This window comes from Hippocampus bargibanti, linkage group LG22 (genome assembly GCF_051943395.1).
Source record: "Hippocampus bargibanti isolate YZ-2025 linkage group LG22, ASM5194339v1, whole genome shotgun sequence".
Lineage (NCBI taxonomy): Eukaryota > Metazoa > Chordata > Actinopteri > Syngnathiformes > Syngnathidae > Hippocampus > Hippocampus bargibanti.
Genome location: NC_142755.1, coordinates 1512229 through 1528601, shown reverse-complemented (window position 1 = coordinate 1528601; position 16373 = coordinate 1512229). Strand labels below are relative to the sequence as shown.

The window sequence follows — 16373 nt, the reverse complement described above, 5'->3', positions numbered from 1 at the left end:
TTCATGTATTTTTTTGTCAGGCGGGAAAAAAAACACCAAACAAAATATTTTGGATCGCCTCAAGTTAGCAATAGCAACCACAGCACCCGTGAAAAAACAACCAATCACCGATGTGATGCGTCCCAGATTGATTAGCTTTCTCTGCACATGGTGCCTTGTTTGATTGGCACCTGATAATTATTATTACTATGATTAATATTTTGGGAATAGATCTGACTGAATGTCACATCTCCCCTCTATGGCAGGTATCCAAATGCTTTCCGTCCAGCCGGACACGAAGCCAAAAGGCTGTGCCGGCTGCAACCGGAAGATCAAGGACCGCTACCTCCTGAAGGCCCTCGATAAGTACTGGCACGAAGACTGCCTCAAGTGCGCCTGCTGCGACTGCAGGCTGGGCGAGGTTGGCTCCACGCTCTATACCAAAGCGAACCTCATCCTTTGCCGGAGAGACTATTTACGGTAAGAAATTAGCGTTCAATCAACGTCAAGGTCAGGTTGCACATAAATAGATTAGCATAACCGCTAACACGAGCAGCGGTTTATTCAGAACACCACCAATTTTTGTTGAATGCATCATTAAAAAACCGGCTTCAAAAAAAACATTTACGGTTAGCTGAGCATCAGAAACCACCGCAACATGCTGCTTCACCACGTTCAGAGATAGGATTATTTGATGCCTGCTTGCAAGTGACACTTATGTCTGTGTAAGCTCTCAGTCGTACAGGAGTGGTCCATCGATGAGAAGGTTTCTTCAGCCGTCATCTGTACAAAAGTGAAGGTTTCGGACGTTTCGCCTCCTATCCAAGAGGCTTCGTCAGCGAACTAAAGTCTGACTGGTCGTATCGTCCTATCATAGCTGTGTCCGGCGCCACCAGGTCTGGACATTAGGGATATATAAATGGGGCCGATACGACCAGTCAGACTTTAGTTCGCTGACGAAGCCTCTTGGATAGGAGGCGAAACGTCCGAAACCTTCACTTTTGTACAGATGACGGCTGAAGAAACCTTCTCATCGAAGTGACACTTATCCATTTGAGTTACTTTGCTATCTATTTATCTAGCTAGCTAGCTAGCTATTTGCTATCTATTCGCTATCTATTAGCTATCTATTTATCTAGCTAGATATCTAGCTACCTATCTATTTCCTATCTATTAGCTATCTATTAGCTCTCTGTCTATCAAGCCATTTGCTGTCTATTTTCTAGCTAGCTTTCTATCTTATTATTATTATTTTGTGAAACGTCGATGTTTCCAGTAAGGGGGGCGTTTTTGGCTACGCGGAGTCGGCAAAAAAAATATATATAAATTTTAAAAAGGCTGTTGGGCATCAGTTAATGGAAAAGTGTGAATTACGAGCATCCATTTTAAAAACGGTACCGGGTAAAGGCTTTATTTATTTATCTATGTATTCATTCAACACCTCCCCGCATCTTCACCCCCCCTCGACCCACAACTTCCAATTTTCCTCTACAGTGGTTTTACTAAGATTGTGAACGCGCGCCCAAGTCAACACAGCTGGATTTATTCCTTTTTTTTTTTTTTTTTTTTTTTTTTTTTTTCCGAAAGCTAAGCGAAAACTAAAATGTAGAGCACGGGTTAAATAAAAAAGCATATTTTTTTTAATTATTATTATATATTTTTTTATATCTCGCATCAAGCTTATTACGCATTTGTATGTCGGCGTCAGGCTTGACTGTGCCATCACGTCAACCTTTATCGGCGCAGAGTGACAGGCAGTGAACGAAGAAAGCAAAAAAAGCTGAGCCTGTCTGAAAGCCATCTATTCTCCGGGGAAATCTCATTTAGATACATTCCTCGCTCGTGAACATGTGTCATCGCTTTAATAAGAAAAAACGGGGGGATAGTCCGTTTGGCGGCGCCGTGTGATTACTCACAAACGGCGTTCGCGCTAGTATTTCAATGCGCGTGGGAGGACGCGTTCGGCAATCGGCGCCATAGATCTCCGCCGATATTGAAAGGCCGCCACGCCCAGTCGCCAAAACGATGTCACGTGGGAGTTAGCGTGCACGCACTTTGCCATTTTAAAGTTCTTCTGACATGCTTCCACCCATGTTCGGATGTTCCAGTAGGCTTTCTTTGACATTTATTTTGTTTTATAGTGAAGGATGCTGATGGTGACGGTATTATGCGTCGAACTAGTCAAATATGCATCGTTCAATGTAGCTCTGAAAGCTATTTATTGCTTGAAATGTGATTGGGAAAAGCCTACTAAAACTTCCAAAGTCGATCAGGTCCGAATCATTTAAATGATGGCAGGAGATGTGCGCCAACACTTGACGAATGCGAGTTTCACCGTGAGCGGCTAGTCTAATTTTAGGTAGGGATGGGTGTGCACACTTATGCAAACACATTATCAAAGCTGTTCAATTTGCTAGACTTTTTGTTTTCCCCATGAAGCAGTTTGACGTTCAAATTTCAAAAATGTATTGAAATTCTTATTTTAAGTGTGCAAATTTTTAATAATAAAAAAAAAATCATAAATACCAAAAAATATATAGTTAAGTACTATTATAAAACACTGTATTTTGTATTTTCTCTCTCTGTGACCGCTTTCTTCATACCTGGCAATTTAATTTTTTTGCCGTAAAAGGTCATGTGATTCGACATGGCATTTCTGATTGGCCGCATGTCCTGGTGTGTGAAATAACTTTCAGTATCTAGTTCAGTATCTCGTTTTTAATATTCTTTTTGCCCTTCTTTTTTATTTTGGGGGGGTGGATAACCAAGGTAGCCATCTGTGTCTTGACGAATGTGGCTGCGCGAAAACGAAAGGTCACCATGCCCGCTGTGCCCATGAATGCCACGGCTATATTACCGACAACGCGCAGCGGCCATTTTTGAAAGAAATCCAACTGCAGTTTGAAGTTGGCATAATCAATTAGGATGTCAAGCTATGCAGAAAAAATCCCCCCCGGGAAACTTAAAATATTTTCTTTGCGGCGGAGATGAAAAGAGAGCCTTCAATTTGTCGAGCGCTTTGAACACTTTAGCGCTTGAATTTATTTATTTTTTTTTGTCAGGAAAGCTTCATTGAGGCTTCAGATTCAATCCTATCTAGGCTGCTTGTTATGACAATGGAGGCACTCAGCATGCACAAAAAAAAGGCTCGGCCCTGCTTCCGCTTTTAATGGCGACTCGGAAAGGTGGGAGAATGTAGCACTCAAGTCTTGTCAGCCTCGGCACTCTAGCATCTTTAGCCTTCATCTTACCCCCCCCCCCCCCTCCCTTTAATAGCCCTGCATCACAAGTCTCGGCCCTCTTGGCCTTCTTTGATGCGACTAATCAGACTCTCCGTCGCTTTAGCGGCCGCCGCGGATGATAGCTGATTCTAATTATATGCCAGAAAAGGGGTGGCGGCGCGGGGGTAATCTTTGTTTCAATTCATTTCAAACATGAGGTCAATTTACAGTCACAGTATAAGTGTTTTTCTGTCGGTGAGCAGCGGCAGTAACTCAAAAAAAGATAGAAAGCTAGCTAGCTAATAGACAGCTAATAGATAGCTAAAAGATAGATAGATAGATAGAATACATAGCAAATAGCTATCTAGCTACATAGCTAGCTTGATAAATAGATAGCTAAGTAACTCAAATAGATAAGTGTCGCCAAGTATAATAATAATAATAAAATAATAATAATAATAATAATAATAATAATAATACATTTCATTTATAAGCGCCTTTCAAACCTGTCAAGGACACTTTATAGTCCCAGGATATTTTTTCTGTGGATGAGCAGCGGCAGCCATACGCGCCAGCGTTCACTCAACGCGGAACTAACTCAAATAGATAGAAAGCTAGCTAGCTAATAGACAGCTAATAGCTAGCTAGATGGATAGCTAATAGATAGCAAATAGATAGGTAGATAGATAACTAGCTAGATAGATAGATAGCTACACAGCTAGCTTGATAAATAGATAGCTAAGTAACTCAAATAGATAAGTGTCGGCAATAATAATAATGCATTTCAATAATAAGCGCCTTTCAAAACTCTCAAGGACACTTTACAGTCACAGGATATTTTTTTTCTGTGGGTGACCCAGCGGAAGCCACACGCGCCAGCGTTCACTCAACCCAGAAGTAAGATAAAGTAAAAAAAAAAAAAAAAAAAAAAACTAAATAACAAATAATATGGGTTTTGCTGTTTTATCAAAACCCTGATTATGTCTGTGAATCGCTCTGATTGCCCCATTTGCTCTGGTATCACCTCATTAGCATGACCAAGCCTATGTGGTAACAACCTAAGAAATCTGTTGTATGCATCGTGTGGCTTGAGGAGCCCACAATGACAAGAAAGACAGAAAGACAGTTGCTGATGTATTTTGTGTGCATCTCAGCTCAGCTTGCTTTCACTTTCAAACAACCCCTCTCCCCCAGCTCTCGAGGCCCCGCCCCCCCTCCCTTTCCCTGTACGAGGCTAGACATACACGTAGCGGCCTCAGCGCTACAAGGTGAACTATTCCCCGGCACGTGTTATTATTAATAACTGCCAGAGAGAGGGGGTCACTGAAGACAACTCCTTGAAAAAAGAACCCCGGGCCAGGCAAGTAGGCCGCAGCTGGGTATGCTGTAAAACAATATATTCCCCCCACCCGACCCGAGAACACCCCCCCCCCCCCTCCGCCGCCCCCCTGTGGAGACGCGCTGCTTATAGCAAGAATAATGCATAAGGGGAGCGCGAGGAGAGCTAGCGCAGCCTCGCTTTTTTGGGGATGTGAATAATGAAGATGTCACCCAACCTGCCGCTTTCAAGCAAACCTTTTCAGGTAACTTTGGGACGCTTTAAAAAAAAATATTAATAATTAATATATTAACAAGCAGCCTAGATAGGAGTTTGGTATTGGTACTTGTAATGTACTCTTCTTCTTATTCCACAGAGAAAATGAAATGATGACAAATTACCGCGTAAAGTCAGCATTGTCCTAAACTGCGAAACCCGAATCATGAAAGACAACCATGCAATAATCAGGATTATTTATAATTTGTTTCTTTGTATTTCTGTTTGTAAAGATTTTAATTGTAATTGTAATTTATAAATCTATTTTTATTTTGTTGTTTCAGTTTCAGTTTTGGTTTTAGTTTTTTGTTTTTTTATTTTTATTTTTATTATTTTTATTTTGATTAATTTCACTTAGTTTAAATTAGCTTTCAAGTTTTTTTTTCATTTTTTTTCTTCATTATTAATAATTTCATTATTATTATTATTATTATTATTATTATTATTATTTTATTTATTTTATATGAGTTTTGACTGATTCTAAAACTGTTTACATATTTTAAAATGCATAGAATACGATATCCACTAGTGACCGCGGTTGCGCAACATCTCCACTAGACGGAACGCTGTGAATACAATACAATACAACCGCTGCAGCTGGAACCATGTGCATGACAGAACATTTTAAATATTCACACCGAAAAATCTGAATATTGATCTGTATATAAGGCGCGTCAGATTATGAAGGATTTGAATCACAGGATATTCAAAACTCAAAAGTAACTAAGAAGTCAAAAGTATCTTATTACTCTACAAAGAGAGTACATATTGTAACGAAATGTATTGGGTCAAAAAGGTCACTCCGAAACGACTTTTCCAATGGCAGTATTCCGAAACGCGTGCACAGTCAGTCGAAGCGGCGCACATCAAAAAACGGCAGAAATGCTAATCACAGACACATTATGGGATATCTCTTGTTAGCGCAATTCATGAGGGTTTATAACCATTTTAGCGCCGCCGCATAATTAGCTTGTCTCCCTGAGATTACATTGGAAATAATTAAGGTTGTGAAAGCGTGGCCGAACTGTAAATAGTATAATGGGAATCGCTGCTTCCGCGCTGACGGCCTCGATTCTTTTCCGGTTGGATTAAATAAGATTTTTTTTTTCAGGTCACGGCACATAAATGCGCAAGATATTATCAGTCATGGACATGCATTGTTGCGATTTCCGATGACCAGTTTTATGGGAGTTCCCATATTTTTATTTTTTAGCAAGGTTGATAAAGGGTTTCCGTTTGCGGCATGTGGGGATTAAGGACGGAATGCAGTCAAATGGCAATTACAGCTATTAGCTTTAACGTCTTAACGGATGAGTTGGAAAAAAGCCTAAAATGCTCCCTTGTATATGTTTGGGATTTGAAGGCACCCGAGATGCTGCTGCTGCGCGATTCCTCCCACACATCTTGAGAGAAGAATCTGGCAGTGTGGGCTGTGAAAATGAAAGGCGCCATCTGAACGATTGTCAAAGGGGAAAAAAGTCATCAGTAGTTTAGCGAAAGTAATGCGGTGAAAAGAAGCTTACCTCACCGACCTTTTGATAAAACGTTGTAAAATGACACGAGGACGTCACGAAAGTTATTTAAAGGGCGAGACATTGAGGCTCCAAATGGCTGAGATGGTTGGTATCGGATCGCAAAATGGCGGGATGGGTTGTTAGCCATGTAGCATCGTCACTACTTAAAGGTGGGGGATAGTTGAACATCATGTACTGAAGCGCGAAAATGTTCAGCCAAACCATGTCATTTTTTTCAAAGTCCACTAGCTTAATGTTACTGTCACCTTATGTGAGCGAAGAGAAGTTAGTATAGTCACTGTCGCAGTTCGAAAGCTACTAACAATTAGCAACAATACGGCCTTTACTTCTTGTTCTAAATGACGCTATATCAACATGCCATAGAGCTCAGTGCTGCAGGCATGTTGTGGCGCAACATGGTACTACACTTACGTCATGAAACTCCAACCCGTTTAACTATAAAAAACGATAAACGGAGGGGAGAAGACACCACGTATCCATTTTACAACCAATGACCTTCAGTTTTAGTATCCGAGTGACAGTCGCGACCAGCTGCACGTCGTACCAGCTGCCAGAAATGTTCATTCACTTTGCTGACTGGTATCCTGACCCGCTTATTTGTTCAGAACATGGAGTCGCGACATTGAGGTCGACCACCAGGGCTCCATTTTGAACTCGGAGGGCCGTTTACCATCAGACGTGGGAAAAGTGGCTCGTGGCTCATTCCCCGTCGTTCAGGTTTTGCTTTTTCAAGCAAAAGCACTGGCCATGGCCTCTGGAAATGTTTTTCCTTTCCACAAGGGGGCAGCATATCCCTTTTGCATGTGTTTACATAAGGTTTCCTACATTGCATTGAATGTTGATGTAGTCCTAAAACTCAAAATTCTGTGGGTCCTGGAATTCGAGTGACAATGACAAAAACCCTGGCACAGGAGTGGACACATTTTTGCACGTCTGGCAGCGAATGAGTTTTAACATGCCGGTTACCCTTTTTAATAGTTTTACAAAGAAAAAAATGACATTTTGATATATTCTAGTGTGTTTTAGGTCACTTTAGGGAGTATCAAATTCACGTATACAGGGAAAAGGGGTATACTTAGCATAGGGCTCCCCCTACAGTTGTGGAGTGTAATTTCATTCAGACCGCCCCCGCTGTCAGACGGCAATGAATCCGCATGATAAAGGCAAAGTTTCTTATAGACCGAAGTTCGTAGGCTCCCATTTTCCCTTGCGATCCTCCTGTTGCGTATTAGACGGGGAGATGATTACTCACCGGTGAATAGACGGCTCACTCTAGCCGAACACAGTGTTTACTGTAATGGTCCACTTGTGCCGCCTGCGCTTTTTATGTGTTGTTATTGTTGCTCTATTGATTTCCCACCGTCACGTATTCTTGGTAGACTTGTATAATTCTCCACTGGGTTTTTTTTTCCTACCTCTCAGCGCATCTTCAGGTTGCCTTGTTCCCTATTCGCCATCTAGCCGCATCCGTCGTGTTGGCGATGACACGGACGTCACCTTGAGGCATCCATCATAAATGATGAATATTATGGGAAGCGTTTATGGAAACGGACGACAGACTTGGGTATCGTTAGTCATGAACCACAGAGGCGTGTACAGTGTATGGTGATTGCAAACGTACCTGAGGAGATAGACTGATACATTAAGGAGCCAGAATTTAATTTCCGCTAAAAAATGTGTTGCATCGTCGTTATGATATGTAGCATTCGATTTATTGAAGCATGTTGTGGTCCATTTGTTGATTTTGTCTGATTCGTTCCAGATTGGATGGGATTAGCTTTAACACGAAGCTGTAGCATCCATTGACGAAAATAAATTGTAAATCCACTTCAATTCCAAGCCGCGGCAGTTGACCGAAGTACATGATTAACCAGTATTTGTCGAAATTGGAAAGAAATGTGATATTGTAACTTTTATATGCACCTTATAACTTGATAACATGATGGAATCAGAAACCTTTAATAGTCCCACAATGGGTACATGTCCACTGTAGTATCCGCAGGTGTGCCATAATACTGCATAGTGAAAATGTCTAAATGGGAAATAATTTAAAACTGTTAAATAGAAATACATTAGCATTTTCTAAATGTCTAATGCTCATCATTATAATGATACTTTTATGGTAATAATGGAGATAAAAATCCATTTACAGGTAACATCCGACTTACGACTGAGTTCCGTTCCGATCAAACGGTCGTAAGTCGAAATGGTCGTAAATCAAAATCCATTCAAAATGTTGAATAGAGACTCGGAGGCTAAATGACTCGCAAACTCCCCCTCTCTGATGCCATCACACAGTCGATTTCCGTGCGAGAGTGAGATGCTGGCTACCTGGCCAAAATTGTCGTACTTGTTGACGGCCTGCTAGCGCGTTGCGGTGCCAGGCGTAGAGTTAACATTATGAAAAATAGGGTCTGGACGGTCATGGTCGTAAGTATGGGTGGTCGTAAGTTGAGCTGCTCGTAAGTCGGATGTTACCTGTATTTGATAAATGCTTTTTATCGGTAGAAGTTTACTGACAAAATGTAGTCCTCAGTTCACCCTACGTTCGTGTTTGGGAAACGTGGGAGGAAGCCGGAGCATCAGGAGAAAACCCACGCTGGATTCGACTAGACCGTAGTCAAGCTAACGACCGGACTCCCTTCAGTGCGATTGATGTTTATTAAATACAATATTTCCCCGTTCTGTTTGCCCAACCCTTTCCATCCAAATCATGGCGATTATGTAGAACGGATTTTTCACATTTTGGACGCAAGTGTGCTAAATGAACAAACCTCGGGTAATGCAGTGTTATTATTATCATCATTATCTTCTATTAGCGATATATCTATATAACTGCCAAGCTATCAGTCAGCTATCTATTAGCTATGTTCTTGAGCGTTTTGAAAGGCACTTATAAATACAATGTATTATTCTTATTATCATTATTATTAGCTAGTTATTAGCTAGCTAGTTTCTATCTATTTGAGCTACTTCCGGGTTGAGTGAACGCTGGCACGTATGGCTGCCACTGCTCACCCACAGAAAAACTGATCCCGTGACTGTAAAGTGACCTTGAGAGTTTTGAAAGGCGCTTATAAATGAAATGTATTATTATATTATTATAAACCTGAAAAACGGCGCCCTCGGGGAGGCTTTTGGAAAGACAGCCACGGCGCTTGTTTCATCAACGGGCTTATCTAATTCTCTGTCCCAAACACATCAACCAGGGTAATGAAAAATTCATTGAGTCAGTTACTTGCTGCAATTGAACACATCCATCATCTTGTGTTACTTTGTAATATAGTAAATCATGCGGCCGTCCCAATCACGAACTGCGCACCCCCCTTCTGACCGAGCAGACCTTCCCCGTAATGAATATTGACTCCCATTGTGTTAAATTCATTCAAGCAAATCAAGTTTTTAAACACTCAAAGCTTCGCCGTGCCCCACTTTGCTCTTTCAAGGTTTTTCATTAAACGCCGCCGAAGTTGATTACCTGATAACTGAATCTGAACTCCGCCGGTTCCTCCGCCGGTGCCGAAATGCCCACGATCTTCTCTCCTTCCAGATTAACCTTTCTGGCCCTAATAAATGGTCTATATTCACATCAAAGGGATGAGAAGATGGCGCGAGGGCCTGATGGGAACTCGGGGATGTGGGGGGGGGGGGGGGGGGGGGGGGGGGGGGGCAATGAAAGAGTTGGAGTTGAGCTCCCCCCTTCTCATTGAACAGTAATCTTGGCCGTCCACTCCCAAATTATGCCCCCCTTTGTCTTTTTAATTAAACTCAAGTGCCGTTTGGCGGCTATTTGACCTCTACTGGCCCCTCTTCACCGCCAGTGCTGCGGGTCATTTCCATGCATATATTCATATCCCAAGGCTTTACAGATTAAGTTTAATTTTAAATCTTGTCGCATTCCCATTTATTTTGGAGACTGGCAAATTTATTTTTTCAGACTAGCTAAAAAAAATAATGCTAAAGCGTGAATGATAAATGCTAGCGATGAAAGTTATGGTGGAGTCGAGTCCGAATAGTCCGGTATGTTCAACTCTCGAGTGACATCATTGGTCGGTTCCTTCGGGCTGTCTGTGATGTTTTGCATTGTATGTTAGCATTAAGATAAGCGACATTTCAAAGTTATGGTTGAGGTTAAATACGGAAATTGTGGTTTGCAATATTTTTAATCGTACATTTTTCCACTGTGAGACTCACAAATGCTAATCTAATCTAGCATATTTCAATGTTGGACATCGGCAGCCCTTTTGTACGTTGAGGTAACACTTTACTAGACTTGGACTGTTTCAAAATTCTGCCACCTTCCGCCAAAAAGCAAAGAATACATATTTTCTGCAAGAATCTTTGTCCGTGTTTTGGGAAGACAGCTGGTTTTGTCATCGTACTGAAGGAGCCGATCAACCTAGCACTAGCCTTGTTTGTAAACGACATCGACCTCAAGATGACAGTTACAAACCATGTCGGAGCGAACCAAACCGGAGCGTTTGGTAGTAATTGGGTCACGAGCAGTCATGGGCCTTAAGCTTTGGCTGTAGTTCAGCGTCACTACATATTTGGCTTGTGAGAGGATGATAACAGGTTTAATGTTTACCTCTCACGGTATTCGCTCCCGCCTCCCCGGATGTTTTGGCATTCGTTGCTCTTTATGCAGTTTGGCGCCCCTGTGTTTTGGAAGCATCGAGCAATACTGTCCCACCCTATCCGACAGAACCTACGCAGTTGATGTTTGAGCATCAAAAATGACAAAAACTAGCATCAGACAGAGAGATTGAAAAATCATGAGTGTCGATCGGTAATCAGGAATGATCCAGTCAAAATCGGACTTCTGGGTCCTTTCTGACAGCCGTGCTGGTGTCATAAGTAATGTTCAGCCTCAGAAAGGTCACGTGAACTCCAAGTCTCGTATTGTTAGCGCAAGTGTGCGAGCGGGAGTCAAGCGCCATTATGGAGTTGTGGGAGCCGTGGAACCAGATCCGTGAGTCAGTCGGTTCGGGTTTGTTGGCAATTAGTATGGTGTGAGTATGTGTAGGGATGTGTGTGTGTGGATGTGACGAGGCCTTGTGTGCCACCCTTGGTTAATGAGGCCTTTATGGAGATGAAGTAGGGGGTGTGGGCAGGGGAAGACACCAAGACGAGTGACGAGGGTAGCCGGTTGCAGCCGTTAAAACAGCGCGGAGGGATTGGGGTGAGGGCGAGGGGGCAAATGCGGAGAGACAGGCGCAGACTCTGTGGAAAACAGCATTGCAAATTGCTGATTGGTCGGTGTCAGCCCCACTTAACGGCGTTATTTGAATGGTTTAGGCAAGGCTGGGAGACCTGTGCTGAACCCCTGAGCGACTTCTCAATTAGTGGGCGGCCCAGCGGAACTGCCAGACACCATTGTGCACCCCCATTATCCCCCTCCTCACCCCAATGCCCGATCGTCATCCCGCTACAACCTTCCGAGTCGCGTCTTTGCCAGATCGAGTGATCTGGTACTTGAGTTATTCTACGCCGACTTGTTGGGAAACACGTCTTATCGGTAGGGATTTTTGTTTCCATCGCAGGCAGGCTTTTGAGAACGCAATATGATGTTGCTCTTTCTTCTACGATAACGCCGCTTTCCGCGTTGGGAGTCGCGCAAGGCTTTGATGGAAAAATATATATATACCTGAATCTGGCAGATAACACACTCCACAATGGAGAAGTCTGCTTTGCTTAACCGAGTCGAGGCGGTCCCCGTTGCCGTGTTACGCCCGTGTGAAATGAGATGTAAATGCAGCCATTTTAACAGGCTGATTTATTCATGAGGATGCCAAAAGAAAGACAAGAATGCTAATGCGACACACCACCGCTTGTGCCCTTGGCCGGGCCGCATCAACCAAACAAGTCACTCGACACAACTTCATTCGGTCACCTGATACCGTTAGCGCCTCCTACCAGACGTCACGATAACCGCAGGTGTTGCCGAAAGCGTATTCAGGAACCGATGTCGTCCTGAAGTCATACCAACGGCTTGTATCAAGGTTTTATTTGCAGGCTGGAGGAGTCCGCCAGAGACTGCAGAGTGGCTAACCCGGTATTGATCATCCCCTATGTCGGTTTTCTGGATGCTTTTAATCTACGAAATGGTAAACAGGCAATCAGACCGATGCGCAGCAGGGTCCAAATTTCGGTTCCGTGATTTCATGGGTGCTACCCCCAAATGATGACCTGATCCAAAAGACTGGATATAGTATTAGAAAGAAAAAGAAAATTTGAATAGTTGTCCAGTCTGGTGACCTACAAGAGTCCTACAAGAGTCTCCCATTTCCAGTTCCAATAAAGTTGCAATTTTCTTCCATACGGTCGGCAAACAAAATGGCATTGTCAATAGATTCGCACCAAAGCACCATTTGTCCTTCACTTCTTCGAAAGGACAGGCACTTATCCCAATCCAAACAATTAAAAACCTGTCCTCAGTCCTCTCCAGAGGCCGGTACAATTTAATGCTTTCAGGTATTTCGGCCAAACCTGCAAGGCTTTCTATGATCTCATTAATTTAATTGGCATTGCACCGTGTCCATTCATAAGCAACATTGCCTTTGTTTCGCGGCTCACATTGTTGCCTTATCCCGATGTTCTTGGACGAAATACGTTCTTGGAAAGGTGTGCTTTGATGCTACGTTAACACGTTATCGTCACGTTACGGTGAATATTACTCGAAAAATTCCAACAGGCCATATCGGGGTACATCCCCATATTGGACTGATGCAAATGGGTAATTCGTAAACTGAATGAACGCAGAGATTGCTATGGCAATCTAATTGTACATAACAGCGGGAATATTTACGTATATTTCGATGCACGTTATAACACGGTGTCACATATTGTAAAGCATGCTAACTTATCACATACTGATACGTACATATGACATAAATTGTAGCTTGTAAGTGCCTTATACGTGTTTACGACTTATAAATTAAAACTTAAACGGTACTGATACTTGTATAGCTTATAAATTGTATCTTATTTATAATTCATATGTACGTACAATTTATAAGTTGTCACTTATACAGATATACGAATGATAAATTCAAACTTAAACATCACTGATACTTATATAGCTCATAAATTGTGCCATATGCGTAGCTCATACATTGTATCATCAGTTACTTTTATGCATATATTGTATAATTTATACATATATTGTATAATTTATACATCTTTGTTGAAACTTCAAATAATAATTAGCTACCTATTAGCTGGCTGGCTAGCTTTCTAGCGAGCTATCTATTAGCTATTTATCTATCTTGCTATCTATTAGCTGTCTACCGATCTAACTGGCTAGCTAGCTATCTATTAGCTCTCTATTAGTTAGCTAACTATCTATTTGAGTTACTTCCGGGTTGGGTGAACGCTGGTGCGTGCGGCTGCCGCTGCTCATTAACAGAAAAACTTGACTGTAAAGTGACTTTGAGAGTTTTGAAAGGCGCTTATGAATGAAATGTATTATTAGAATTATAATATATAAATACAACGTAGCTGACTTATCAGAGGAATGAAAATACATATTTTTTGCGCCTGTTTCAGAGTCGCACTATTAATGAGAAGCTTTCTAGATGTTAAACTCCGGTAAAGTACTTTTTAAATGTTGTCGCTTTACAACTTAGCTACCATTAACCCCTCCCCTCCATTGCCGTTCACTTCACACGCCAAGCAATTACCTCGCCGATAATGCGGCGTGCTCAACAAATGTGCAAATGTGAATTTCCTGTAATTACTGCCGAGCTTTTTACGTGTAATCGGAAAGTGCCGAGGGGGTCAAACTGGGCACCGGTGATTTTGTCTGAAGGAGGGTTCTTGTTTTCACCCTGTTTTAATTGTCCTGATGAGAGAGAGAGTGGTCGGGTCCGGGGTGGGCGGGGTTACGTTTTGTTTAGCAGAGGTCAAGATTGACTCTTTTGTTCCCAAAAGCACGGACGGAATGCCGTCTAATGGAATAAAATGACCGGCTCTCAACGGTAATATAGTTTAGGACGGATCTGGAGTGCAGCCATAATTAATTTGAGGGGAACGCTGTCCACTGAAGCTCTTTGGGATCCTTTTTTAAATCAATTTAAATCAACTCATTCACTGCCATTCACGAATTTATTCGGGATTTGAAACTATGACGTAGAGCGCCATTCCCAAATTTTTTTAGGGTTTAGTTTTTTCTTGTTTGGGTGCCGATAAAGTGCTCTCCAGACCTCTGGCATTGTTTTTCCCTTCCACGAGGGAGTACCATTTCCCTTATTTCCATGTTAGCGCTTTGTTACAGCTTTAGCTGTTGTTAAAGCCCTATATAAACCAATATGTATGTACTGCATTATATTTTTTTGTCACGGTTTGCATGGTGGTGATGGTGGTGGATCCCCAAAAAGCAGGCAGAAGGGAGCCGCAGGGTGTAATTGACAAATTGTATTAAATAAAGTCAGCAGGAACTAAATCTGACAGGGTGAAGCAAACACATACAATGACCTGAGAACTATTGGTCGTGCCGGTAGTCCTTTTAACTCCAACTGATTGGAACGACCAACACCAATGCAGGTGCAGGCGGGGCCGACAGCGCCACCCGTTGGTCGCCAACCAGATTGTGACAATTTTGGACAGTCGCCCTCATTTCAAGCTCCAAACGTTTTTTGATGAAAGAAGAGAGTCTAAGGTTTCTTACGCTGCATTGAATTTTTATGTAGTCCTAAAACTCAATATTTTATAGGTCCTGGAATTTGAGTGACAATGACAAAAACCCCGGCACTGGAGTGGATACAGTTTTGCACATGTCAGGCAGTGAATGAGTTAAAAACTGTCAATCGCAAACAGTCTGTATGAATTTTTCGATTTTCTTCACCTTTTGTCTTTGTGTGGGCCTAGCGTCCGATAATGCCAATTGGACTAAAAATGCTTACTTGTTCAGTCCCTCGAATGCATTATTCTTTTGGATCATCCCCTCCAGTGGAGATTAGTTAAATTAGCTGTGAAGAGCAATGACTCATGGGACTGTGCATGTTTGGTGCAGATAATTGCGGGGCTTGTGTGTGCCACTATCTGGCACCCGCCGTGGTACAGCAGGTGGGCTGGCGCTTGGGAGAATGCCTATCCGACGACACATCTGGTTGGAATCTTTTCTTTAGTCGTCCTCAAAATGGACCTGCGAAGCCACTGTGCCAACAAAAAAAATGACTTCAGCTCAGTTGGAAATAGTCAACACTCCATGTGTATCAAACATGGTAACTAACGTAAAGTCAAGGTCTGTGATTTAATCACTAGGATCAATTCAATCGTGTTCACTTGTCAGGATGAATTTTCTAGGGGCTTTCGTAGTTGATGTGTACTGCTAGCATGAACAACATGACCGCAAAATGGTCGAAACAACTAAAATGGGTTCCTCAATGTTCTTCACCTGAAAAACGTCATAGTCCAACAAATAAAAACTCCTATTTGATCAAAATACTCAACCAATATTTCTCCAAGATCTCAAAACCTTTCGGTCTCGCTCACTCAGTAGGGCAGCCAACAGTTTTTAGGAAGATACACAAGCATATATAATAAGTCCTTGAGGGGATGGCAGTCCATGACCGGACTCTGTAATGTCCGTTGGTAGCTATGGTGGGCGTCGGTCACCAAACAAATAAACAGATCGACAGGGGTTCTGACTTCAGAGAGGGATGTATTTATGGTGCTCATTACCTCTGCCTGTTAAACACGACTCATTGTGCTTAATTGCTCTCCAAAGATATCACGAAATGTTCTATCTTCGCTCCTACGTCTGACAACACAGTATTTGGTGAGATCCACTGTGATGTCTTCAGGTATTTCAGTTAAAAAATTAATCAATAAACTGCGACGTTGAAAAAGTTGCGATTCATAATCCAGACAATATGGTTCTCCATCTAACCAGGTTTTGTGCATCCTCATCTCTCACACCAGCGACCTTCATGTCCTCTTTGAAAACATCCACAGACCTCCTCTTAGGTCTTCTTCTTGGTCTCCTGCCTGGCAGTTCAAGGTTCAGCATACTACCTCCGATATATCTGGCCTCTCTGACTT

General features: G+C 42.3%; 1 protein-coding gene across 2 annotated transcripts in view; it reads left to right on the top strand.

Annotated features, from left to right (window-relative positions):
- lmo3 (LIM domain only 3) overlaps positions 1-16373 on the top strand; it is a 38521-nt gene that overhangs the window by 6501 nt on the left and 15647 nt on the right. For both annotated transcript variants that reach the window (XM_088989211.1, XM_088989212.1), the window contains exon 2: positions 246-459. In XM_088989211.1, coding sequence (XP_088845337.1) covers positions 246-459 — 214 coding nt within the window. The remainder of the gene's footprint in view (positions 1-245; positions 460-16373) is intronic.